Source organism: Dryobates pubescens, chromosome 21 (genome assembly GCF_014839835.1).
Source record: "Dryobates pubescens isolate bDryPub1 chromosome 21, bDryPub1.pri, whole genome shotgun sequence".
NCBI classification, from domain to species: domain Eukaryota; kingdom Metazoa; phylum Chordata; class Aves; order Piciformes; family Picidae; genus Dryobates; species Dryobates pubescens.
This window is the reverse complement of record NC_071632.1, coordinates 9,009,233-9,036,158: the sequence shown is the minus strand read 5'-3', so window position 1 is coordinate 9,036,158 and position 26,926 is coordinate 9,009,233. Positions and strand designations below refer to the sequence as shown.

The window sequence follows — 26,926 nt, the reverse complement described above, 5'->3', positions numbered from 1 at the left end:
ATCACAGTATATTAGAGGTTGGAAGGGACCTCAAGAGATCATCACGTCCAACCCCCCTGCCAAAGCAGGATCACTTGGGGTAGTTCACATGGGAATGCAACCAGGTGGGTTTTGAAAGTCTCCATAGAAGGATAATCCACAACTTCCCTGGGCAGCCTGTTCCAGTGTTCTGTCACCTTCACTGTAAAGAAGTTTCTCCTCATGTTGAGGTGAAACCTTCTATGTGGAAGTAGACTAGACTTATTTTTCCTTCCTTTCTCAATATTTTTTTTCCTTGTCAAGATTATCTGGATACTCTGTTTTTGATATCTACAAACATTTAATTTATGTCTTCAGTTTATGGCCAGGTCATATCAGTAGTTTCCTGTGTCAGCTTTGCAGTTCAGTTAAAATATTTCTTCTCCCTCACAGGGATTCATCTTGTGATGCATTCATAGAGAAGCAATGACATCCTGCCTGCCTTTGTAGTGTTAAGTAAAAGATGACTGATTGCTGGCTGAGGATAATCCTACAGTGCATTGATGCAGCAAACCTTTCCCTACAACCACCACAGCCTCCAACAGTTTGTATCTAAGGAAACATTTCTTTGTAGTCTACAAATTCAGTGGAATATTTACAAACATGTAAACACCCTTACTGGATGTCAGGATCATTTTAGGTTTAGACAGTTGGTGAGGGAATTGGAAGGCTGCTAATGCCTGTTGTTAATTGCTCCTCAGTATGGCTCAGCCACTTTCTTGAACCAGGAAATTACGGCTTTGAAACCCTCTGACACTAACAAGAATGCATTTCTTTTTGGTAATATTACACATAATTTGATTGATTGGATCATCTTTTCACATGTCAGTTTAAATGCAAGTTCTACAGGAATTCAGCTTGGACAGATTTGGCCTATATACAACTAAACCTATTATTAAATGTTCCAGACATCATTATTGTAGTGTTACAATATTGTTCTCCTAACTGAGGCATTAAATACTAAATAGTCTTTCAGCTACTGTTATGGCTCTTTCTTCAGTATTTATTTCAGTGCACTGAAAAGAGCCATGATAAACCCATTAAGCATAAAACAAAAAGAGAAAAAAAATATATTAAAGAGCACATACCTATTAACTGCAGCATCAATAAAAGCTTTAATTAAAGTTATATTTGGGATTCATCTAGGAAAACAAGCCAGTTGAAATGTGTTATTAAAATATGTTCCCTAAGTTGTATGTTTCCGTTTAAATGAAATATTAATGTAGGATTAGCAGTTTGTAGAAACTGCCACTGCTGTTCATAAAAGCAAAGGAAATATCTATTAATATGGGCTATCACATCAGTGGAAAACAAAAATAGCTGCAATTAGTGCCCAGCACAAACAACATAAATCTTCAGTTGTTGGGTTTTTGCTACAAGTTATAAAATTATGAAGGAAAGGGACAGCTTCAAGATGCTTCTCTTTCTCCTCTTATGCCATGCACAGAAACAGTGGAAAAGGCACCACAAACCACCAGAGAGCTGACTGCAGAATTCACACAGACATTTTGAGCACCCTGAAGGTTATCATTCAGCTTGAACAGTCCCTTTTAGGCTGGAGCTACAGGGTTGAGCTATTGAACTGGCGTGCTTGGAGTACTGGTATGTGTTTGCCCTACCTAGAGGGGGCTTGGATCTACTGGATCCACTGCCACATACAAAAAACCCCAGAGCAATCATGCAGCTATTTTATTCATCAGTTGTACTGTAAAGCCAGCACATGAGGCTGGGCAGGGGGTGAAATGAGGGCTCGCTGGCTCTATGGACTTAGCTAATATCTAGCTATGCACACTTAGTGAATTTGCACAAGGTCAAGTGTGTTCAACAACTAAGTGGAAAATTACTGAGATGGCAGCGAAGTTCCAGAAGGGTACCCAGTCCACCCACCCCAACACATGTACCCAGTTAGTCAGAGATTATAAATTAACAAATTAAGATAAATCCTTTGAATTTACTTATCCTGCTGGAAGAGAGAGCACTGTAAGGGAGGAACCCTGCAATTCCCAGTCGCTGAAGCCACCTGAATGAATAACTCAATGACTATTTGCAGATCTGGCTAATAATTTAATCACTACAATTTCAACTACATGGATGTTTTCTCTGGCAAAGAAATTCTCTGCTTTGACAGCTGATTTGTATCACAGATTCTCCATGAGCTGGAAGGTTAGTACCCAAAGTCTGGTTTGTGCAAGCTGCTGGAAATTTCTGGACAACACTCATATATTAGTTGTGAAAGTTTGGGGATCCATTATAAGAGGTAGTATTCAATTTATTTTAGCATAGGAAGTCCAACCTCTATTCCCTCTAAAATGAGAGATTTCTCCCAAGTAAAACATTCAAAGTTAAACAGATTGAATAAAATTCATTCACACTTCGGTATGTTCTACTGAATGAATTTACAGAGCATTTCCCACGTTTCTCTTTAATTCAACTCATTTCACATAAATCAAGCAAGGACCTCTCTACTATGACAGTTAAAAAATTGAGAATATGCTTTCTAGAGAGTAATGGTTTTGCATATCACAGCCTGTTTTTCTCTTACCGTCAGGGAATCCATCCCAGATTTCCAATCGGTCATAGCGACAGAACGCTCCCCCTGGAGTATTTGAATCAGGTTCTAGCTCAAAGCTTTCAAATTCCAGTATAATCTCTGACATATTTGGTGCAAAGATAATATAAGTGCATTCAATGCTATTGGGATATTTTTCAGGGAATCCAGGGGACTTTATCACTCCACTTGTTGCAGTAAAGTTTCTGGAACATTCAGGTCCTGTAAGAGAAAGAGGAAAATCACCTGGATTAATGCTGTGCTACTAAGCAAAGTAGCTAGCTGGAAAACAAATTAGGTTGTGTTGTCTCTCCGGCAGCAAAGGTGGCTTTCCAATGAAACACCTCATTTTAATCACTGCATTAATCATTCAGCCACCTTGTTCTTGTTATTGATAGTCAGGTTTTAAAGCACAATTCGCATATGCTGCCCGATCTCCAACTTTCAATTTGTACGGAACAATATGAAAACTTGTACGAGTGCGAGAAAAAACTACGACAAATGCAACGTCATGTGGGAACAATGAAAGTGTAAGCTGCAGAAATCTCAACAGAGCCCTAGAGAAATAATTATAGCCCCTTCAAGCCCAAATCTTTAAATCTTACAGCTGACAGGCTTTTATTGGCAAAATAGAATTTTCTTTTTTTTTTTTTACAAAAGAGGGTGAGTGAATTCAGTAGAGGGAGTAGTGGTTTCAGATTCCCGGAGCACTGACTCAGTAACTCTGCCAGATGTGACCTATGTCTCCTTGACAAACTAAATGTGAAAGGTAATTCGTACATGTACCAAGGGTGAGTGACTCATTCTGAGTGGTGTTGACACAGGTGCACCAGTAAAATGTTGCTCTTAGTACAGGCATGATAAACTGTGTGATTACAGGCAGTGCTGCTAGAAGTCATCTAATGTCAATGTTGACACACCAGCTTTCCCCAATGTCCCCACCATGGCACAATGGGATGCTCCAAAGGCTGCTGAAGCAGGCAAGTGGCAGTGAAATGCAAGGCCTGGATTTGCATTTGTGAGTATGGGGGACGAAATCTGTGAGTCCCTCTTTTGTTGACAGATTGCATTTCTGCTTTATTTAGGTCCCTCAGGAATCTTCTCTGTGGATCCCACACCTGCAGGTGTGCTCAAAAGTCAGCCACAGGCACATCCTCCCCCACAAGGTCAGCATAGGTACCTCACTGATTTTTAACACTGCAAATTCAATGGAAAGTGATTTACAGGATTCAGGGCATTGGGGGATAGCAGCTGACCTGGGGGGTTTGAGCAGGATGACTCAGATGAGGGTCTTTGGACATGGAGTGTAGGGAGGACACAAGGCAACACAGTTTGGTTGCAACAGGCAGGTCTGTGTTGGAGGATGAGCATGTGTGAGGTCTTAGTTTGGATGAGGATGCCCAGCACCCTTAGAGACTCTAGTCAGGAGCCTTAGATGATTTTCAGTGCTTAACACAGATCATTGAGGGAAAACAGTCTGGCTTGTTGCGTATATGAATACTCTTATTTCACCATAGAAAATGTTTTCCTTGTGAATGTGCCAAACATATTACCCCCCACAGATTTGGACACCTCCCAGCTAAATTCAGCATGCAAGAGAGAGGTCTGAATGAATTTAGTCAGTCAGGTGGTTTTGCCCTTCAGCAGACACTGACAGGAAATGCTTGAGCTATCACATCAATATTCTGAACACTTCATGGCGTATTTTGGAAGATGTGGATATTAATGCTCATGTAACCTGACCCATTCCAATTTGGGAAATTATATTTTGCCTATAATTAAATCACCCCCTTACACATGAGTTGGATATTTCTCTTCTCTCCCTGTCATTCCCTTGTCTCCTCGTCATGTATGGGAGGGTTGTATTCTGGTTGTTGCTCCTCACTCCCACCAGTAGCTGCTGTTTCAGGATAAAATAGCTTTGCTATGCCATTCATAGCATAAAGTGCTCTGTACTCTTCCTGGAATCTGATAAAAGATGCAGTATAAAATGTAAGCCAGAATCACTATTGCTTTATTAAATACAGGCAGATCCTGGCTGCGTGAGTGCATGCTCATCAGGCTCCTTACTCTCACACATGGTATCTCAGTACCAGCTTGCTTGATTTTAAACACGCTCAAGTCAATCTGGTGCGAGAAACAAAAACTGTTTGCAGAAGAGCTGCCTCACTAAAATGCCCTCCACAGATTTTGACCCTTTACTGACACTGTGAAGCAGCTCCAGGAATTAAATCAACACAGATTACAAGGAACTCCATGGGGCAGTTTTCATGGAAAACTGGCAGGAAAGGTTCTAGCAGGGACTCACAGAATGGATAATTCTGAGGTGGAGAAACTAAGGATGCTTGGACAAAAATACACTCTGTGCTGGAATGCAGCTCAGCCTTCAGCTGAGCATCACAGGCCCTTGGGTTTGGGATGATTTTGATACTTCTCATACCTAGGAAATGACACACTGTATTGTGAATATGCTAAAGGGAAAAATATTAGTCTGGTGCAAGAAACTGAGTTCACTCACCTCACAGGGGGATCAGCTTTATTTGGTACAGATATTAATATGTAAATTTGGAATAGCATGTATGCATCAACTCCAAAGTTAGAAGGGACTGTGTTCCCCCAGCAACTGTAACTTGTATCCTTTGTGTACACACAGCATTTTCTGACACTATACCTGGTGATAACTTTCCTGTCCTAATATACAGTTTGTGTGGAATGAACTAGAGTTAAAGCTGCTCTGGGAGCCATCACTTTGAGTTTCTTGACTTCTGTATGTGTGAAATCACATTCATAATGCCATCTTAACATAGTTAATGTACATCATTGAGAGATGTAAGTGACCACACAAGGAGATAAGCACAATGTTCCTGTCAGAGCTCCGAGTTGCCACTACACTACTAGGAAATAAATAAAAGCTTTTTTTCTCGAGAATGGTCAGTTGCTAAAATAAATGTCATTCTTTCACTACTTCTTGTGTTTCAGCCTTGTTGTTTATGTATATGTAAGCACTGAGCAACTTTAGGGCACAGTTTCAAGAGGTTAGCCTCCTAAAGACACCAAAATAAATAGGGATATTTTTTCAGGAAATCTTGGTGTCATCTGGATGCTGAATTCTTTCCAAAAATGTGACCCTGAAGGTCACCACAAGAATTTCTGGGAGCCAAGAGTGGATTTACAGGCAGGGAAGATGGCGAACAAGAGGTCTGTGGCCCCAATTAGCACTGTGCAGAGCAGCAATAGCATACAATAGAAAAGAGACTTCACTACTGTGCTTCTCCTCATTAACAGTACAGCTGCCACCAAGCGCGGGTGCTGAACGCAGCTGAAAATCTGCCTCTGGTTTAGGTGCGTAAAAGGGACTTGAGCTGGTTCTGAAAATGGGGCACTGTCTGGGAGTTTGAGCTGCTTTTGTGAATATGACCCTAAACATTGATGACCCTAAACATTGATGTTGAAATCAAGGTTTTTTTTTTTTTGTTTGTTTGTTTTCTATAAAGTTAAGCTTATTATCTTTCTATATAATTATGAATGTTGGCCCTGTATTCTCTGGGCATGGAATATATGAATTATTTCTCTCCATCCAGCAACAGAGAGATTGTATGCCAGAAAAAAAATACACTACCACACTGCCCTTCTGGATATTAATCCAGAGAGTTACCAAAGAGGGACTGCCTATAGGTCTGGTAAATCTAGGAGAGTTTATTTGGGCTTTCTTTGTAGCCTATACAGCTATCTGTGCTCATCAGCACTGAACTCCTGGCACAAGCACCCAGTGGGTCATGGCTGTGAACACTATGAGCTTCTCCTCTCCTTTACCTCCCAAACATGATTTGTGAGTACAACAGCAGCATCATCTGTTGTCCATGTGTATTCTGGTCCTTTCCAGGCTTACAACAATCCCTTGGGAATGCAAAGCAAAACACTAACCAAAATAAGTCAGGGACTCAGAAGCTTACAGTGCTGTTAAGGCAGTAACATTGTAAATCATACACTAATTATTATCAGGAAAAAAAAAAAAGGGAAGAAAGCTAATGGTTTTAATATGGTTGAAGCACACAGCTGATGAAGACTATCATGTTACACCCAAAGGAGGCAATCCTCAGATGCAGCTGACCCATTGGGTTCATGATTTATATTCACTGAATACATGCACCACCTTGGAATGACAAGGGTAATAAAATTCTCTTTCAAGCATTTCCATGCATTCTCCCCATTCCAAAGAATGACGGTGAGCTTTTTTTGATGCAAGCAAGAATCACAGGTTAGGAGCTGTACAGCAAAGAGTTGTTTCTCACCTCTTTTGAAAACTTCGTAGCGGATAGAAAATCCTGCTCCGTGCGTCTCGTAGTCAGAAACAAATTTAATAAAAAGATGTGGTCCTGAAGACACTAAAGGAGGGGGAGCAATTTTTCCACAGTACTTGCCCCATAAGCGTCCATCAGCGTTATCTCCATCAATCACTTCAACGTAATCATACCTGGTAGATAAATGGAAGGAAGAAACTTTTAACTTCCAGGAAAGGAGGAGGCCTAATTAATTTAGAAACCATAACACAACACAGATAATCAAGAAAAATGCTAGCTTGCTTGGAAAATGCATTATGCTGAAAGATGTAAGCAAAATGAAATAATTAAAATGGACTACATTATGTCTGTAGACATCATCTGGCAACACGGAACTATTAGGAAGAATGGCGTCCATTATGCTTGCAGACAATGTCAGCTAAAGTAACCAATTAACAAAAAAAAAAAGGGAAATCTCATGAGCACAATTCTGTATTATTAAATTGTGTTCCTTTGTCTGTATAGTGTTGTTATCAATACATAATGCATAGCATTCTTTTCAAACTGTGAAGTTCTGTTATGAATTCAAAAATGCCTTTTCTGGTTGGAGCCCTTTATGAACAATACTTTGATTTCCATATGCTGTCCTCCAAACATATGTCCACAGAATAATAAATAAATCCCTGAGCACTAGATGTTGTTCAGAATGGCACCATCTTGCAGATCAGTGGTAGGGAAAACAACAAAAACCTGCTATTTTCCTTCCTAGCTGGACAAATAGTTTGGAGGAAAGCATAAAACCCACACATCAGTCACACCACTTCTTTTTTTTCCCTCAGACAAAATTTGCTTTATTACAAACCACCCTTCCTCAGGCATTTGGATGAAGAAGTGCACATGATGATATTCATACTTGTACAGAGTGTGATCCCTGAACAGCCTGAGCTAAGTTCTCCCCTCATTACTTGCTTCATTCCTAAGGACTACATAAGGAAAAGCGTGTAACGACACCGTAATGACTGGTAATAAAAGAGTGCCTGGGAGCAACAGTGACGTTAGGGTTCCTCAGCCCTGTCACCAGAGATGCCAATATGCAGGGCCTGGTCTGAGGGATTTGGTTTCAGAGGGCTGAGGAGAGCTCAGCAGCTTGGTGCACTGAGCCAGCCGAGGGAATACAAATGAGATTACAAGTCACTGGGAGGCAGAAGCTGCAGGTGTGGAGACAGGTCTGGTTTAAAGTTTTATTAGCCGATGATTTCACTCAAGTCTAGGCAGGAAGGAGGAGCAGGCACAACTTAAAGAATCAATCTAATCTTCTCCTAAAAGGTGGTGGCACTTGGAGCCTTGGTTGTGCTCTGGGTCTCTTCCAGTCTGCAGCAAAAGCTTTTTCTCTGTCCCTGTGCCTTTGTGTTTCAGCCGTGCTGCCGTTTTATTTAACAAGTTGCTGTTTGCCAGACAATCTCATTTACTTTTCATTATCCTACTACAACTGACATCAAAATGTTGCCTTTAATTTGTTTAGACCTTTATTCTACTTGTTAGGTTCACTGAAATGTTCCAAGCATATTAATATAGAAGGAAGAGCTAAAAATGACAGGACAATAAAACGTGTCTGGCGTTTTTAAAGAGATCAAAAGGAAAAAAAATGTCTTCATGATGACCAATATCATTTTTAACAACTCTGCTCCAAACTGTCCAGGGCACATTACTTATGTTTACATGAAGTCCCACGAGATAACTGCCAAGATGATATCACTAGTTAAAGTGGATGGCTTAGGGCTCCTTAAATTAAAAACGACATTACTTCATCAGTTAAAATTGTGTGCCAGCTTTGGTGTATATCAAGTAGAAAATAAAGCTGACACTGATGGAACTGCAAGCATTAACATATGTGAAATATTGTGTTAACTGCATTTCCTCTCATGCATTTGATTTTTCTAGTAGCAATTGCTCAGCTAGTTAGCTTCACTGTCCCATTTCAGACTGGTGCAAACATAGAGTGGAAATGTTAGGTTCAGAGATAATTTTGCTTGTACTTTATTGAAATTCGAATTCTTTCCATAATTTCTTTATGGTATAGGTAATTTAGGCTTTAAAATTTAGGAGAAGAATTGTAAAAAGACCTCAGAAATCCTTTGCTTTGTTTTTGTTTTTTTCTTTAGAAATACCATTAAAAATTGTATCTCTAGATTCCCTGCAAAATCTATTTGGTGTACTCAGGGATCTGAGCTGTTAGTTTTAGAGATTAGGTAAAAAATATTGAAAGTTTTTCACAAGACAACCTTTCTCCAAATAATTAACTTCTCATTAAAGAGAAAGAATAACCTCCTAAAATCACACCATCTGAGCCACAGCCTTTGCTCTTCTCCCTGTAATGACATTATTTCCCTTTTCCCAGCACCATTCATCGCTCAAGCCTCAAAAGCAGATAAAAATTTCAAATAACTGTCAAGAAGAGCCCTATCTCTGAATTATTAAATGATATGACAAATTTCAACTAAAAATGTTAAGAAAACTTTAACATGCCTTTTTTTTTACTTCATGGGTAAAGAAGGAAAAAAAAACCCAACACCAAAGGCAAAAGGTTTCAATTCAATATTTTCATTCTGCCACACCTTAAAGATAATCTTCTGTAGTCTTACTCTCTTTCGCATAAAGACCAAAAAATAATTAACCCCCAGGTTCTGATGTGGCTATTAGATGAAGTAAATTTGGCAAAAAGTATTTAAATTAAATTCTATCACTCTCCTGGTTTTCTTCCTTTACAGGGACAGCCTGCCCACACCTTTCTATTGTCCCTTGTAGTGACAGACTTGTAATTTATAATGCTCTTTGTGGCTGCTGTGCAGTTGTAAATGACATGATTTGGTTACTAAAAGGCTGTCTTCTAATGGATTTTGCAAGTTATAGGTCACGCAGCCCTATGGAAGATTGGAGGATTTTCTTTCTCTTTTCTTTTCCTTTTCTTTTTTCCCCTCTCATTTGCTTTGAAAAATTACTGACAGTCAGAAAAAGAAGTTTAGCTGTGAGAAAATAGGTATGAAGTACAATTTGAAAAGAGGGAGCTTTAAAGATCAGCCCTACAACTTTCATATTCTAAGGATCATCTCTTTCACTTGGCAGCTAACAAATGGATTTGGATTCTCCCACACTGGTGGCAATATCTTATATCAGGGCAGCAGTAAATTATATATATTTATACTTCCCCCCCCCCCCTTTATCCTTAGGGAAATGAAGTTACTCTGGATTTTACTGGCTTATAATTGGAAATCAACATGCTGCTGTCATTTTTGCACTTTTCAAAATCCTGCCAGATACCATACTGCATCAAAAACAACTGTTCTTGTAAATAGGAGAAAGTACAGTCACAACTTCAAAATGGAGTTGCTGCCAAGGAAGCTCAGAAAGCAGCTTGCATCTCCCTCTGGACTTGGTAGCAGTTCTTCTCCATAAGTTTGTCAGAGGAAGATGCTGTGCCAGGGATGCAGTTGGCACATTGGCATCCTTGTGAGGAGACTGAATGTGTCACCTCTGCAGTGCCCAGACAGTCTTGGCATGCAGCCCAGAATACTGAGTTTGCAAATTTGGATTTCCCACTTGGCAATTCTTCACTCAGTTACTGCTGTCAATGGTGTGGCAAATATTTCTTGTAATGTTATAGTCCTTTAGGGTTTATGGCACAGAGATGTAAATATAAACATGGGGTTAACCATGGTGAGTAGTCCCAGGTGAAAGACTAGAGGTGAGTTCATGTGCAAAAATAGGACATGCCCACCCAGAAGAGGAGATCATCAGCAGGTATCTTCATTGAGCCACTCTGCCATGATGCAAAAAACATTCTCTTTTTGCTTGTCTGGGTCTTTCTGGGTATGCCATTTTTGCTTGCTTTCTGCTTGCACCCTCTGTGGTGTGCAAGGACCATGCGTGGCTCTCAGCTGGGAGCGTGCTTACCCGGCTCCTCCTAGCTACTATCTGAACATACCACTGCTAGATGGTTGTAATTTTATGGCTTGGTAAAACAATGTCTGGGATAGATTACCTCTGGAAAGATGAGGGAATCTAGAATTCTTCCACACATTCTTGAAGAAAACTGCAAAAAACTTGCCCTTTTTTGGTAAAGTGTAAGTTATGAGCTTGAGGAAAAGGCCAAGCTATACCTATAAAATGAGCACTGGGCAATGAAAAACATAAACAGCTGCAGAACACAGTTGTTGGAGAATTGTCTATTTCCAGTTTCTAGTAGGCGATAACAATGATTATGTCTGGTTTTGGCTCTGAACATGCTGGTGACCCCTGAAATGCACTACAGCACCTTGTAGTGCGTGAACCAAAGTGGAAGTGCTGGAAAGCCCTGCCTGCTGCTGAAGCCAGCCACGCTGCCAAGCTGCACTCCACTTCTACACCTTTCCCTATTATTGGGGCAGTTTGATCTTCCACCTTTTGGCTAAAAAAATTTTTTCCTTCCCAAGACATCTACAGAACTCAGATGAAATCTAAATATCTGCCCTTTAAGCCTATGAAGCAACCAGTGAAGTATATATGACTATCATTTACATCTGAATATGCCACACTTTCTTGCCCCTTACTATAATATGCATCTCTAGGTGGGGAGGAGTGTTTGAGTTATTCACCTGTTGGAATAAAAAGGTTTTTGATGTGTTTCTTTTATCACTCTGGTGAGCAATGTGCCCTTGCAGCCAGGATGGGCAATGGCATCCTGATGTGTGGTTGGTAGGTCAGAGAGGTTCTCCTCACCTCCTACTCTGCACTGTTGAGGCCCCATCTGGAATGTTGTGTCCAGTTCTGGGCCTCTCAGTTGAAGAAGAGCTACAGGGAACTGCTTGAAAGTCCAATGCAGAGCCCTAAAGATACTGAAAGGAGTGAAACATCTCTCTTACGAGGAAAGGCTGAGGGAAGCTGGGTCTCTTTAGAAGAGGAACCTGAAGGGTGACCTCATTCATGTTTATAAAGATGTGAAAGGCAGTGTTGGGAGGATGGAACCAGGTTCTACTCAGTGATGACCAATGATAGGACAAAGGGCAATGGGTGCAAGGTGGAGCAGAGGAGGTGCCGTAGGGATATAAGGAAAACTTTCACTGTGAGGGTAACAGAGCACTGAAACAGGCTGCCTAGAGAGGTTGTGGAGTCTCCTTCTCTAGAGACATTCAAAAACCACCTGGATGTGCTCCTATGTGACCTGCCCTAGGTGATCCTGCTCTGGCAGGGGTGTTGGACGATCTTTTGAGGTCCCTTCCAACCCCTAACAATTTGATTCCACTTTCACCAAACTGCTAAAGCTCTTCCTGACATGAATTATCCACCCTGGTCAGACTATCTCTGGTTCTGAGAATTTGCTTCTCAGCGTGATTATTTGTTTGCCTTTATTAAGAATTTTTTCTTGTCTTCTTTCTTTCTTTTTTCTTAATTCTCACAAGGCTTGATTTTAGCTGAACAGAAGGCATTGCAAGAGGCAATCTAAATAAAGAGTTTCAAGTTGTTCTGCACCACGGATTTGTGCCCCAGCAGTGACAGAGGGTTATAGGTGTGGGATTTACTGCAGTGCTTGTGGCACAAGGCAATCTGTATCCCTGAGCTAAAAGCTTGAGAACTGCAGGCACTCGAGGGACACCAAACTTAATCCTGTTTTATTAGCAACAAGAAAAAGAAGTACATGCTGTTAAAAATAAAGAATTAAGCACAGACCCAAATGGGCTGTTTTGCTGCCTGTAATCCCAGCGTCTGTTGAGCTCTCTCCATCTGAGCCTCTGTGCAGCCTGAGTGCTCCTGAGGCCTCCTGTCCCCCACCATGTCAATGTGACTCATCTAATGGGCATTGGAGGGGCAGCCCCCTGCTATGGAGACATGCAAGCCTTCCCTAGCAGCTGGGACTGTCAGCACAAGTATCCACACCAAGGGGATGTAACTCCTTGTGCATGGGCCTCAAAATGCTTCTTGATGGAGGTGAATGCAGCATGTGGCCCTCAGACATGCTGCGGTCTTCTCGATGGAGAAGTCATTCTCTATCCCACCAAGTCAACTGTTGGTGTGGATGTGTCTATCACAGGATGAGCAAAGTGTTCTTTTTCTTCCCCCCCTTTCTTTCTTTCTGCACAAATTCTGTGGGGATTTAAGTGTGCAATTTGCAATCGGTGAATGATTTGTAATTTACCGAAACCTCTGCCAGTTTAGGAGGTCTTTGTTTCCATTACTCCTTTTTTTTTGTGAGCTGGTGTTTTTATGGTCTTTGCCCAGGGCCAAAACTCACTGAAGTGACTTGCACAAAGGTCCTGTCAACCTAAGAGGTTTCTGGGAATTTGGCCATTGGGATTTGGCCACTGTTCAGTGATTTACTAATGCCATTAACTGACAGTGAGTCTCCATTAAGAATGAACTATCGAGGCTGTATTTTAGTTGAAGGCAATGCTGTAGTGAAAAAGAGAAAAGATGTAACAAAGACATGGAAGAAAATCTACAGTTACCCACTGTAACAGTTTGATTGCCACTAATATTAGCAACAGTTTTGTTATTACATTGGTTTCTGGAATCATCTAATGCACTGGGATTTGCCCTTTCATTTTAAAATTAAGCTTTTAGTTCTCTGCTGAACAGAGGAATCTGAAATACAACATACCTTAACCAATAAAAGTTCAAAACCCAGAAGTAATGAAAATAATCACTACTCTTAAAATGTGATTATCCTTCATCTTATCACATGCTTCTTGTTTGGCTCGTGTCTTTTGAATACCTGGGACTGGCAGAACTGAAGATCTGAACTAAACAAGCAAGGTTATATCTGGACTTTCATCTATACAGCTCCACTGAGAACAGTAGGCAGATCTTTAGCTGCTGTAAATGAGATTAGCCCTTCCATATCAATGGACCTAGGGCACTTTACACTGATAAATAGCTAAAGAGGGTGAGAGTGGTGACAGAATATTTCACTTTATATTTATTTAGCTCTATTCTATTTACACCAAATGAAACCTGGAAAATTCCTCAGTCAGAATGAGAACACCAGGATTCACTCCAGGAATTAGTGTAACAATAAAGAAAAATCAGAGGTTGGTTAGGAGGTTTTGCTGTTTTAGTATTGCTGTGTCCTAGGGGAATGAAAAGCAAAATTCATCTGCTAAAGTCTTCAGCATATCTATCTGCAAAAAGCATTTTACCAAAGAAAAGATCTGATCTTGGAGCTGGAGCAAGCTCCACTGATTTCAATGCTTGCCACACATTGTAATAAATTATAATATAACGATCACAGTATATAAAAATGAAAACCTCTTCTGGGAAGAAACATTCAATTGAGAACCTCTTCAGTGAGAAACTTGAGTTCATAACTTTTTGGCATAGAAAATTGGTATCTTTTCATGGAAAAAGGTTTCTGTCTGTCAAATCAGACAAATTCATAAAACTATGACTTCCACTTTACGTGGGGGGAAAAGAAACAGCGGTTTGAAGACTTCTGAGGCGAAGGAGCTTTCTAGTGTCAAACTGGTGAAGTTTAGTATTTATAGGAAATTCACATGCCTCTAATTACTCTAAACTCAGTTCCCAAGTAAAATATGCCATCTGGAAGATATTAGAGTCATTTACAACTTGTTCACCTCCCTGTTTCACTGCAAAATCTTACCTCTTGCCAATTTTCCAATGTTCATCACAAAATAAAATGCAATCTAATTTTTACTGTTTGTTTCATAGTTACTTTATCTACATTGAGCCAGCTAAAGGCATAAGAAACTGGACAATAAATTAGACATAATTTTCCTATTACTCACTATACCTCAATGTTTATGTTCTTTCATATGGGCAGTTCAAGTGTGAGGGTCATACCTTGGCTTGGTTTGATATTTAGCCACTAATTGGACATGTTTAGATTTAGGAAGATACTCCAGGTGATAACAGAGAGAAAATATGGCACAAGCAGCCCATCCCCCAATATTTCCATAAGCTGAACTAAACACTTTTGGTTCTGTTTTCATGACCTCCCAAGAGACACTCATCAATCAGAAAACTTCTCATTAGTTGAGGAACTTCACCCAAGTATGCCAATCTGTTTATAAGTGAAGCTTTGCAACATTCCTCTGAGGAAGAGTTGTCATTCTCATTTTACATATGTGGAGACAGAAGAGAAAGATGGAGTGCCAACAGCCTCCCAGAATTTTTGCAGACAACAAGGAACAAAGCCTAGATAGCCAGATATGGTACTTTAAACACAAGAGCCTGGTCTAGCTCCTCTTGAAATAATGGAAAGATTCCCAACAGCTTATGTGAGTATCAAACAAATCTTTTTAACAGAAGCTCAAAACTCAGAAGTTTTCTTGAGCCACAGAATGACAGGAAGAGGGGATTGCAAAGTCTCACACAGTCTCACAAATACATTTGTGTAGTTCCTGTAGGAGAAGCAGAATAAATTACTCTCTTGCATACAGAGACATGCATATATACACACTCACACTGCTGCAAGAAGTCAAACACTGTCTTGTGTGTCTCTAGATCCATTAAACACTGTTTCAAGTGCCCAGCTAGTTTAATGATTTGTGGTTGGATTAGTGCTGTTAGCACAAACTGCTGAATTCACTAAAAAAAGCCTTCTTTATTGGTAAGGTATAGAAGCTTCAGGTTTGCTTCCTCAAATGCCTAAAGAAGGGAGAGAGTTGGATCAAATGAAGATCAGAATCATCTGTGATTTTTCCCCCCCCTTTCCACGAAAGTAGAAGAGGAATGCTTTGAATTGATGGCAACCTTATCCTACTTGTTGTAGTTTGAGCTGGGTGCCCCCCTGGTGCATTCACTTCCTGTGTCCAGAAGTCCAGCCCAGAGGGATGGACACAGGAAATTGTGTATTTCCTACCATAATTCTTTGCACCACTATAAGATCCAGTGCGGGGTCTGGCACTTCCTCTTTCCTTCCCTCTCCGAGACTTGGTAACTGGGGGAGAGATCTCCCGGCCATGGGCCTGATTGGGCCCAAGGCCACAGGGGGATGGGCAGTCTCAGGCCTGGCCAGCTGAGACTAGCCCAGCAGAGGGAGGGGGAAGAAGGAGCCCTGGGGGTTTTGCATGCACCCTCAGGTGGGGATGGGATCTTTCTTTGTCACTGCGCTTTGGGTTCTCTGTAACATTCACTGCTTTCTATTTAAACTTTCATCACTTTTGCAATCCGTTTGTCTGAATCGTTATTTCGGCCTGTGGTGGGGAGGGGACCTGCCCCAACCCATTACATTTTGGCGCCCAACGTGGGGCCAACTGCAGCTCGGATTGCAAAAGATGGAGAGTTTAAATTTAGTTCTGGGCGTCGGTTTGGGTTTGGAAAGTTGGGGCTCAGGTTTTGTGTTACCGGGGCGACTGTGTGAACTCCTGTGGGCTGCAGAAGGATAGCTGGTGCGTAGCTGATGGCATGGAATTCCCTACTGTTGTTTGGGAACAGCGAGGGGTGGTTCTTTCTGTGACTTTCTGCCCAGGGTAGCTTAAGAATGCTCGAGTAGCCTAAGAAGGCGAGACCTGCCTTCTCCTCGTTCTCTGCGGAGCGGCAGGGAGCGGAGGAGGGGCAGCGGCAAGCAGAGTGTGGTCGGCCCGCGGCCGCTGCGGGGAGCGGACACCCGCGGCGAGCGGGCAAGCGACTGCTGGAGGTGACTCGGACTCTGCATCGCGGCGACAGAGACGGCGGGGGCCGGGCCGGGCCGCGTTCAAGCGGCGGCGGCAGCACCGCCCGAGCCGGGCTGCGTTCAGGCGGCGGCGGCAGCTGTAAATCTTTCCCTGGTGTTTTCGGACGTGTTCTGAAAATGGCGCCGAGCACCTGGCTCCGCCTCCCTGCTTCTTCAGCGGGCTGTGGCGCAGCTCCTCCCTCTTCCGGGGCTGGAGGTTGTGCAGCCGGATGCTGTCCTGCCTCGGTACGCGAGCGCCCAGCCGGGGGGTGCGGAGTACCTCTGACATGCATCCGTGTAGCTTTGGTCCGCGTGAAAGCGGTTGGCTGCGGCACCCTGGATGGATTGAAAAAGGCAGTCGTGGAGCTGGATTGTTCCGACTGGCCTGCCCCAGGGGTGGAGAATTTGCCGCTGAATAGGAGAGTAAAGGCTTGGCTGAGAAGTTGTGAGGTATTTCCAGGTGACCAGGATGTCCCAAGGAGTCCACAAGGAATTCACACTGCAGGAGAAGGACTGCGTCGCTGGGAGGTTCCATCACATGAGGAAGAACAACTGGAATGGACTGACACTTGAGCCTGAATGAGAGACTGTTTGAGTGGACGCCCAGATGAAGATATGGACTTCGCCGGACATGTCATCAGAAGTTTTCTGATCTGATGATGTGTTTGGGTGCAAAGGTTATGGTATGAAATACAGGGGTGGCATGTTGTAGTTTGAGCTGGGTGCCCCCCTGGTGCATTCACTTCCTGTGTCCAGAAGTCCAGCCCAGAGGGATGGACACAGGAAATTGTGTATTTCCTACCATAATTCTTTGCACCACTATAAGATCCAGTGCGGGGTCTGGCACTTCCTCTTTCCTTCCCTCTCCGAGACTTGGTAACTGGGGGAGAGATCTCCCGGCCATGGGCCTGATTGGGCCCAAGGCCACAGGGGGATGGGCAGTCTCAGGCCTGGCCAGCTGAGACTAGCCCAGCAGAGGGAGGGGGAAGAAGGAGCCCTGGGGGTTTTGCATGCACCCTCAGGTGGGGATGGGATCTTTCTTTGTCACTGCGCTTTGGGTTCTCTGTAACATTCACTGCTTTCTATTTAAACTTTCATCACTTTTGCAATCCGTTTGTCTGAATCGTTATTTCGGCCTGTGGTGGGGAGGGGACCTGCCCCAACCCATTACATACTCCATTTGGGAGTCTTGAGCTGTTGATTAATTTGTAATTATCCTGTTGGGATCCATGTGGTGTATTAATCATAACCTAAGGAACCTGACTATTAAAAGCATTAAGTAGATTTTAGCTTTTCACAGAAACTGTGAAAGTTCAGAACATAAAATAAGTTTCACACTTTTGAAACTCAAATATTTCTCCCTTGTGAGCTGTCTACAACCTCTCTGAGCAACACTCATAATTAATGAAACTAAAAGAGGCTAAAGGAGAAAGGAGATTGCAGATATACGTATCAACTTTAGAACACAAGTTATGGCAATTTTCTTCCATGGCAACCACGTCCTGAAGCTCTGTAAATGCAGTAAAATAATGGTATTTTCACTTCTTTTCAGTTAAGAGCTATATTAAAAGTATTAAGGATGCAGAATCAGGCATTTGGAATTCAATATTTCTCAATGTTGTTCCTTTTGTTCTGATTTCTGCATCACATTCCCTTTGGACAGGCTGTGGGCCAAGTGAAAAACTCACTGTGGGATTAGTGTCTTCACATACCTAGTCTATATTGATGTAAATGACTGCTATGGGCCTTCCTTGCCTGCAAGTGTGACACATGTAAATGAGTGGATTGATTTTTGCTGAGACTGTATCTGAAACCTGCATAGAGCCACATGCCTAGGCATATGTACAAGCAAGTAGAGTTAACTGGAAAAAGCCACAGCTGTGCTGTTGAAACTTTTGACTTGCCAATGTTTAATCATGTACATATATTAGAGTTTGTCCTGTCCTTTTCTAGTGGGGGCAGGGGAGCAGAGTCTCTTAAGCTATCATCCAGGGAAAAAAAAAAGAGTTTGAATTGCATAAAGGAGATAAAAACATCCAAGGTGTATTTACACACACAGACACCCCTGTATTGAAAACGGTCTAAAAGTGTGTGAAATGCATGCCATTAGCCAAACATCCTCATAATGCTGAGAAGATCTTTGGCAGTCTTTGTAATATTTCAAGATGAAAACCATCTCTCCTTCCTTCTTTCATACAATACAGACTTGGAAACACAAAGCAAGCGCCTGGCCATAGCATCTAGAAGTGCTCTCTTGGAGACACACAAAGCTGAGTAAGAAGCATTTGTAGTTCAGAGATCAACCCACTTACAATGTCTGTGTGTTTCCTGGTGGGCCATTATCTCAGCACAAAATCATTTGGTTGTGTACATTGCCATTTTAACAAACAACCCTTAAGCAGCATGAGTAATACGCATAGCTGGCAACTTTAAAGAAGCACAGGCTTTGTGAAATCTAAATGATATTTCACAAGAGCAATGTAAGGAACATTTACTCATGGCTGCTGCTTTCAAATTTTGTCTTTCTGATCTTGGTAAGTGTGGCTGAAGAGCTGCCTGAAAAAGTCCCACACTACTTCTGTTTTGCAATAGCAACATGTGTATGCACGTATGTGTGCGTGTTCCTGTGTAGATTTGTATATTCTTTGTATACAAAAAAAGGTCCTGAATCATTTTATCTGTCTTTTTTCAAAGCTCATTCTCAAGCCTGGGAAACTTTCAGCCTGGAAGACGTGCATCTCAAAGCAACTGAAGCAAATAAGAACAAGGAAGCAGAGTGGAAAGCTCTATGCAAATGTAACTGTAGTAATTGCTACCAATCCTTTCCTGTTAGGTTTTTGTCCAATTTCAGTACAGACATTACAAATAAAACTTCTGTTAGTAACTTAGCATTTCCTTATAGGTGTAACTGGGTTTTGCACATGTCATGGTGTCAATCCAGCACGTTAGTAAAGGCATCTCTGAGTTTATGCTCTTGAAATCTATATTAGGAAGTTCAATAGCATCCTCAGTATCATTTTCTTATACAGTATGTGAATACATTTATTGCAAGCAGATTGTGATTTCTCTTAACTGGATGTGAGCAGGAAGTTCTTCACCATGAGAGTGGTGAAGCTCTGGAATGGCTTGTCCAGGGAGGTGTTTGAGGCCCCGTCCCTGGAGGTGTTTAAGACCAGGCTGGATGAGGCTCTGGCCAGCCTGATCTAGTGTGGGGTGTCCCTGCCCATGGCAGGGGGGTTGGAACTAGATGATCCTTGTGGTCCCTTCCAACCCTGACTGATATTATGATACATGAACTCTGTTTCACAGAATTTTAGTGCCTTGGTTTTGTGATGGATCTCACAGTTAAACTGCACCAATTTGAAACATCAATATAGAATCATAGAATGATTTGGGTTGGAAGGGACCTCCAAAGCTCATCTAGTCCAACACCCCTGCAGTCAGAAGGGACATCTTCCATTAGAGCACATTGCTCAGAGCCTTGGTGAGCCTGACTTCGAGTGTTTTCAGGAATGGGGCCTCAGCAATCTTCCTGGGCAATCTGTTCCAGTGTTACAGCACCCTGATGGTGCAGAACTTGTTCCTAACATCCAAACTAAATAATTTTTTCTCTAATTTCAAACCATTGCCCCTCATCCTATCACTACAGGCCTTTGCAAACAGTCCCTCTGCAACCTTCTCGTAGCCCTGTTCAGGTACTGGAAGGCTGCTATTAGGTCTTCCTGGAGCCTACTCTTCTCCAGGCTGAACAACTCCAGCTTTCTCAGCTTGTCCTCCTAGGAGAGGTGCTCATTGAGCAATTTTATTATCATTTTATTGTGTGTATCCTTGAACTAAAAAGTGCATATAACTTCAATGGATGTATTTACATTATGATAAAATATACCATAGAAGTTTAAAGCTGTTAAGCCTAAAATTAGTTAATTCGTATCCTATATCACAAGCATGTCACAGTTTTTATGAGGTTTGTGACCTTATGATCTACATGGGTCTTGAGAAACAACTGTGTTTAGAATGGAGGAAAACAGTGGCCAATAAACATTCACAGTAGCCTAAAAACAGGAACAGCTTGTTAGCTGAGGTCAGCCATATGACCTAGTGCCTGGTGAAACTGTATTGTTATAGCTGGAGCATGGGGCAAAGCAGGCATAGAAAAAAAATCCACCCCAGTGATCCACCTCTCATAAAAATGTCTTTCTTAGAAAGAGAGGCATGTGCTAATGACTTACAGGAAGGAAAACGTGCACAGCAGATCAGCATTATCCTTGGTACGAATTTACAGAGTTTAGCAGAGTTGCATCAGAGGTGCACTGACACAGGCTATTTTAAAATGGAAAACTAAGTTGAAAACCTGCCAGGATTCACAAGTGGCTGCTGGAAAAAGGAAAGAAAAAAAAAAGTTGCATAGTTTTCTTTTGGTACTGAAAACTTAGTTGTGAAAGCAAGCAGGGTAATGAACACGCACACACCATAAATACATACACGGGTTGTGGGCTTCAGTAATTGGGACCATACTGCATACATGTGCACCAGCTTGAATCCCCAGTGGGAGCTGCACAAATGTCAAGGAAGTATTCATTAGATGGGACCAAGTTTGTCTACTTTCCACTTTTGTTCTTCCCCTCCCCCGCATCCATCAGTGCAGATTCTCTAGATATACTCTTATTCAGCTGCTGGGAATTTGAACCTATTCTCAGTGAAGGCTAAACCTTGTTTGGAGCCATACAGCTGTGAGATGACCCCTGTCTTTGGAATCAGGGCAGTGCAAAGTTTAAGTCAGGACTAACACACTCACACAGCACACATTGCTGCTTTTGTGATCAGCAGGATTGCTCTCCTAGAACCACTCTCTCCTATTCCTGTCTTGGCTGCTTTGACAGCTATGATCCAGAAAAACACAGCCTTCAGGAAAGGGCTGTTACTGGGGCAATGATGTTGATTTGTACTCTGCATTTCATGGGTCAGACTTCTGTCCTTGCTTTCTTCTCAGGCCAATGGACAGTGTGACTTAGACCTATAGTAATATATAACCTGAAATATCAGGGAGACCTGTAGTAACTCAATGAATTGCAAACATACATGGTATTGCAACTTCCTTTTTGTTATCCACAAAGAAGTGGTGCTCTAAGTCTTCCTTAATCAATTACACTAAATAAGCCTTGAAAGGTAATAAACCATTACATGGCTGATGAAAACACCTACTCTGCAATTAAATTAATAAACCTCTCATTTGATGGCTTTAGTTTCGTTTACATTTCTAGTCAGGTATCTATTAATGCTTTTACTTTTCTTTGTCTACTCAGTAGTGATAAGCATACAAGAACAATCTGTATAAGGCTCTGTGGCATTAAGCATTGATTCTTTCCTCTCCTTCCCTCACAGCAAGCAACACACTAACCCAGACAGACAAGCCGTGAAATATATTTGGGCCAGATTCTCCGGTACGTGCCGAGAATCTGAGTGAGATAACGCCAGGCTTTCCTCTGCGGTTTAATAATGCAAAAGACAGGCTTTCACTCACCAGGGAGAACAGGGTTTGTTTGCCTTATGCATTCTTAAAGGTATAAATTGCCCAAAACAGTAGTAGGAAGTCTGGGAAGGAAATGAGATAATGCCCCATCCCTTTCCTCACTTCAAGCCCCCTGAGCTGGCTCACAGAAATGTCTGGCTTGCACAGAAGGAATCGAGGACTTGTTTTGGCAGCACAGCATGCGCCCTCCTGTTGCAAACACTCCCTTTGCTGTGTCTGAGGTGGTGCAGCTCCTGGGGTCTACTGCAGGTCACAAGATGCACTTCTGGAGCTTTCTTCCCTCCACCAGTGCAGCCAGACACTGTCACCTTGTAGCTTGCTAATGAAAGGGAAACCGGCAGTTTTGCTCTCCCATGTACTGAGATAACCAACATCATTCCCAGCCCTAAACCAGATGATACTAACAGATGATGTTCATCTTCTACACTGTACCTGGAAAGGTGGGGGTGGGTAGTGGGGGTGGAATCTGTATCTGATAAACTTTTTGACAGAGGAATTTGTTTTTCTCAGATCAAAACATTATTTTCATAATGTCTACATGCCAACCTTTCCTGTCTGAAAGCTCACGTGCTTCGTGCCATTGAGCCTAGGTGTCAGTGCATAGCCCCCTTTAAAATTTTATGATGTAACATAACCTCATTTGGTTAGATTGTAAACATTTCCAAGATACAGGATCCTGGGTTTTTATTACAGGAGTGAAGCAGTAATAATCTCCCCTCTTTCCTGAAACATGCCGAAAACCCCTTCAACAAATTAAACATACACATTCCTCGTTAGCTTTACCCTGAATTTGGTCTCATGGGCATTGTGAAGCCATTCCTCCTTTTTCTCTCTCTCTGAACAAAGGGATGTTAAGAGTCTAACAGGCTGTTGGAGAGGCAATAGCCAACCTGACTCTCAGTGCCAACACATGGACAAGATGCACAGATTTCTGAATCAGCTCCAGTGAATTGATTTTTCACATATTTGGCATATAACATCAATATTTCATTTTTTTCTCAATTACCTTACATTTTGCCTCAAACAGATACCATGAAGTGTCTTTTGCCCTTGCACGATTGCCACATTGGAGAGTGGATGAGAAGAAACAGCCTCAACTTGCACAAGAGAGTCACCAACCTTGGAGGTGTTTAAAGATGTGTAGATGTGGTGCACAGGTATATGGTTTAGTGGTTACCTGACAGTGCTTGCATAGGGATATGGTTTAGTGGTGGCCTGACAATGCTGGGTTAATGGTTAGACTTGATGATCCTAAAGGTGTCTTCCTACCAAAACAATTCTATGATTCTGTGTTCTATGTCTAATACAGAAAGCCCATCAACCAGCTAACTCTGAGAAATATTTCAAACATTTGTCCCATCCCCTTGTGGAAATGTAACATAGGAGTTAACAAAACCCAGAACTATTGGAAGGGTAAGAGAGGAACTCATGAAGGATTGCCTCTTTTTTTCCCCCATAGGGACTAGGATCATGGAAGAGCCTCTCATGCCTGCAACAAAAGGTTCTACCAGCTGGAAAGGACCAGGGTTTCTTTGCAGCATAATGTGCTCTGGGAAAAATCAGGGGATTGCTCATTAATGGTGCTGCTCAGAGCAGTGATAAACTCTACCAAAAATTGCTATTCTTGCATTTGGAGATGTGATTACAATGCAGAGACATGTCTGAACTATTTTTATTCAACTGGCTGAGGTACTGAAAATGTCATAGACTGCACAGTGCTGAATGCTCCCACTGGGGACAATAAAATCTATGCCATCACAGCCTTGCCCCTGACTAGGTAAGGATTTGGTACTTTTATGGATGCTGCAGTCACATCTTCAACTGCAGCATGGATGCAGATGTCCAGCGTGTAATAGTTTGGGACTTGGAAGTCATTCTGCTTTCATGAAAGCCACTGTCTGAGAATTGGAAGGAATCTGTCAGGAGCATTGGAAGGGAAAAGGGCTGCTCAGGGGTCACCTGTAAACTTTTTGTGTGATTAAAGCTCTGCACTGTTCACGCAGCAGCTAATAGGTCAATAAAGTTGTGAGATTAGAGAGCTAGTTGAAATTTCATGCTTCAAATCCAACCAAATGTGAGCCTGGACAGGCCCCAGTACTTTGAGAGTCAGTCAGGTTGTTTAGGGAGATGGGAGATGATGGGGGGAAAGTGGGCAGACAATAGACTCTAAGGAAGGAACAGACCCTGTGCTTTCAGATAATGTCAGATAACGTCCCTATGCTTCTGTTTTCCAGTCTGGAAGAGTTTGAAGGTACTGGATGAACTGAGATGGCTACAGTAGTAGTCACCATCATTAATTTTGTGATTTAGCATCTCTTGTGTAAATAAATTTAGATGACATGTCTGCATTCCTGCTCCTAACTCTTTTTAGCTTTGGTTTAAAATTTGTACCTTTGTAGATGGACAATGAACAAGAAGGAATAAGACTTAAAACAAGGTGTATTATAACAAGAAATAACATTTCTTTGTAACTGAGAAATACTCATGGATATAGTACTGTCTAGATGTGCAGTGATTTACAAGATTAATGCTAAAAAGTATTAATAAGCTTTCCACATAAATCCCTAGGTGTGAAAAGAGGCAACTATGTGCCCTTAAGCTCCTTAAAATGGGAACAAAGAAGTTGTGGGAAAGTCTGGTTTTAGGCAGAAAATTATTGTCTAACATCTGAGGGACCCAGAATTACACTGTGCTGAGCTCTGGAGAACTGGTTATCTGAGGGACACATGCTGGTGTGTTGCAGCAGGGTGCCTCAGTAGGTTATTCATGCTGGTTTCACTCTTCACTAAAGACATTGGGCAAGTAGGTTCAAAGGATGTAATCTTTGAAGAGGAGTATTTCCTGTACCTGTGCTCAGGTGTGAGAGACTGACCACTTTCCCCCCTAGACTCTCTAAATAAGTGATGATGGTGATTATACTTCAGTCAGCAAAACAGAATAGGAGGAAGGAGATGTGCTTCCTCCTTCATAATCCTGGCACTATGTTGTGTTTAAATCTCACCTGGTTCTGTTCTTTCACCCTTTGATTATCAGCATAGAAATCAGTAATTGTGTTGTGGGGTGGAGTCTTTTCACATGAAGCTATTGCAAGAAACGTCTTGCATAAAAGCCTTAGCTAAATTGTGTACAGGATAGATTACATACACACCATGAAGTTGTCAAAACATTGTGATTTGATTAATGAGGCTGTTAATTTTCAGACTTGTCTCCCATACAGATCTCAAGCCTCTTCATTCACATCAAGACTTGTGAGGTTAACGATATTCCCTGCCATCCTTAGCATGAGACTGTCACGTTATAAATGACTCTCCCTGTTTCCCATGAAAGAACTGTCTCAGATACCTGGAGGTAACATGAGAGGAAGCCAGCACATTAGCAAACACTTCATCCTGACAAGTCATTCTGAATGTGAAATGCCTTTCATCCAGTATGACCGGTGCCCTTTACACCTAGAACTTAAGCTTGCTCCTCAACATGTTTTGTCTCCTGATGCTTTTAATACTCAAAGATTCAAGTCCCGCTCTCTTCAGTTTTAAAGTCTCCTGCCCATCTACCTTAAGCCAACACATGTTGTTAGAAGAAAATCAAGGAGTTGTTTTAAGGTAAGTGAAGATATTTTCATATGAATTGAATCCTAAAAATAGGCCATCCTGTTTTCTTTAATCTGCAATAGCTGTGTTGTTCTGTAAGAGAGTCCCATGGGCATTAACATAAGTAAGGAAGCAGAACGGTGCTGAGATCTTTCCCCTCATTTCAGGCCCTCCTTCCTGCACACAGACACACAGACATGCAAATCCATGATTAGGAGGCATGGTGAAAACCGCTTTTAAGAGTGATCATTAATCATGTGTATATTGATGACTTTCTGCTTGGTTTCTTTCATTTAAAGCACAGAAGCCTCGGCTGATTGGTGCTTTGCTAAATCAGTGCTACCCACTAACTCATGTGATTTAGAAACACAAATTACTCCATGAACTAGAGAAGTTCAGTATTTAGCCAGCCTCGTATTCTGGACACATGCTTCACCTTACAAAAGCTGAGCTAGAAGTGGCAGCATCAGAATTTAATACATATATGACATATTTTAAGAATTAGACTCCAGAGCCTTGCTTTTGCTGAGGACAGTGAAACTACTCATGGACAAGATTTAGCAGCATAGAGGCTGCACGTAGAGCTTGGGGAAAAGGTTTTACTGTTCTGCTGCATGACATCAGTTTGAGCTGATATCTAGCTTTTTGCAATAAAGCCAACATAAATAACAAGGAAGAAAAAAACCCCAAAACCTCCTCTTACACGGTTTTAACAATTTCAGTTGTTTGAAATGAAAAAAAAAAAAAAAGAAAAGAAAAAAGGCAAAAAGCTTTTAGCCTGTGTATATGTATCAGAAATGTGTGATTCTTAAAGCTGAATCACTTAACAGAATTACAAATAAGCCTTTTTATACTCCCTACATGCTTATCAGACCCACCTAAGGCAGGTTTCTGCTTGTTTTTGTCAAATTAGTTTTATTTCAGTCAATACTGGTTAAGAGCCTGTTACAAATCCTCCAGCTTCTGTACGATTCAGCTATCTTTGAATATTGCATTGTTTACAGAAACATGTTTTTAAATGTTGTCCAAAGTGATGCTGGAAAGCAGAAACACAATTTCTACCTGGAATTTGCACCAGCCTGTCAGAACCAGCATAAAAGGAAAGAGGAAAATGGGCTATGTGGCATGCTTTGCTATTGTTAAAAACAAGGGGGCATCTCACCTAATAATTTAAATAAGATCCTGTTGCCTGACATTTTTAAAGCCTTTTGATCTCTTTTTTTCTGGTTCCCTGGGTTGTGGCTCTGTAGGGTGCAGTAGCTGGAAAGCTATGGGTTGAATTTTGTGTTGCTTATGCCCTCCCCACCCCGCCTTTAT

The 26,926-nt window shown here is 41.8% G+C and overlaps 1 protein-coding gene across 1 annotated transcript in view; it reads right to left on the bottom strand.

Annotated features, from left to right (window-relative positions):
- The window catches only part of NRP1 (neuropilin 1), a 118,117-nt gene that overhangs the window by 60,273 nt on the left and 30,918 nt on the right, over positions 1-26,926 (bottom strand). Inside the window, 2 exon segments of the mRNA XM_054171218.1 lie at positions 2,561-2,788; positions 6,859-7,040. Of these exon segments, the coding sequence (XP_054027193.1) occupies positions 2,561-2,788; positions 6,859-7,040 (410 nt within the window).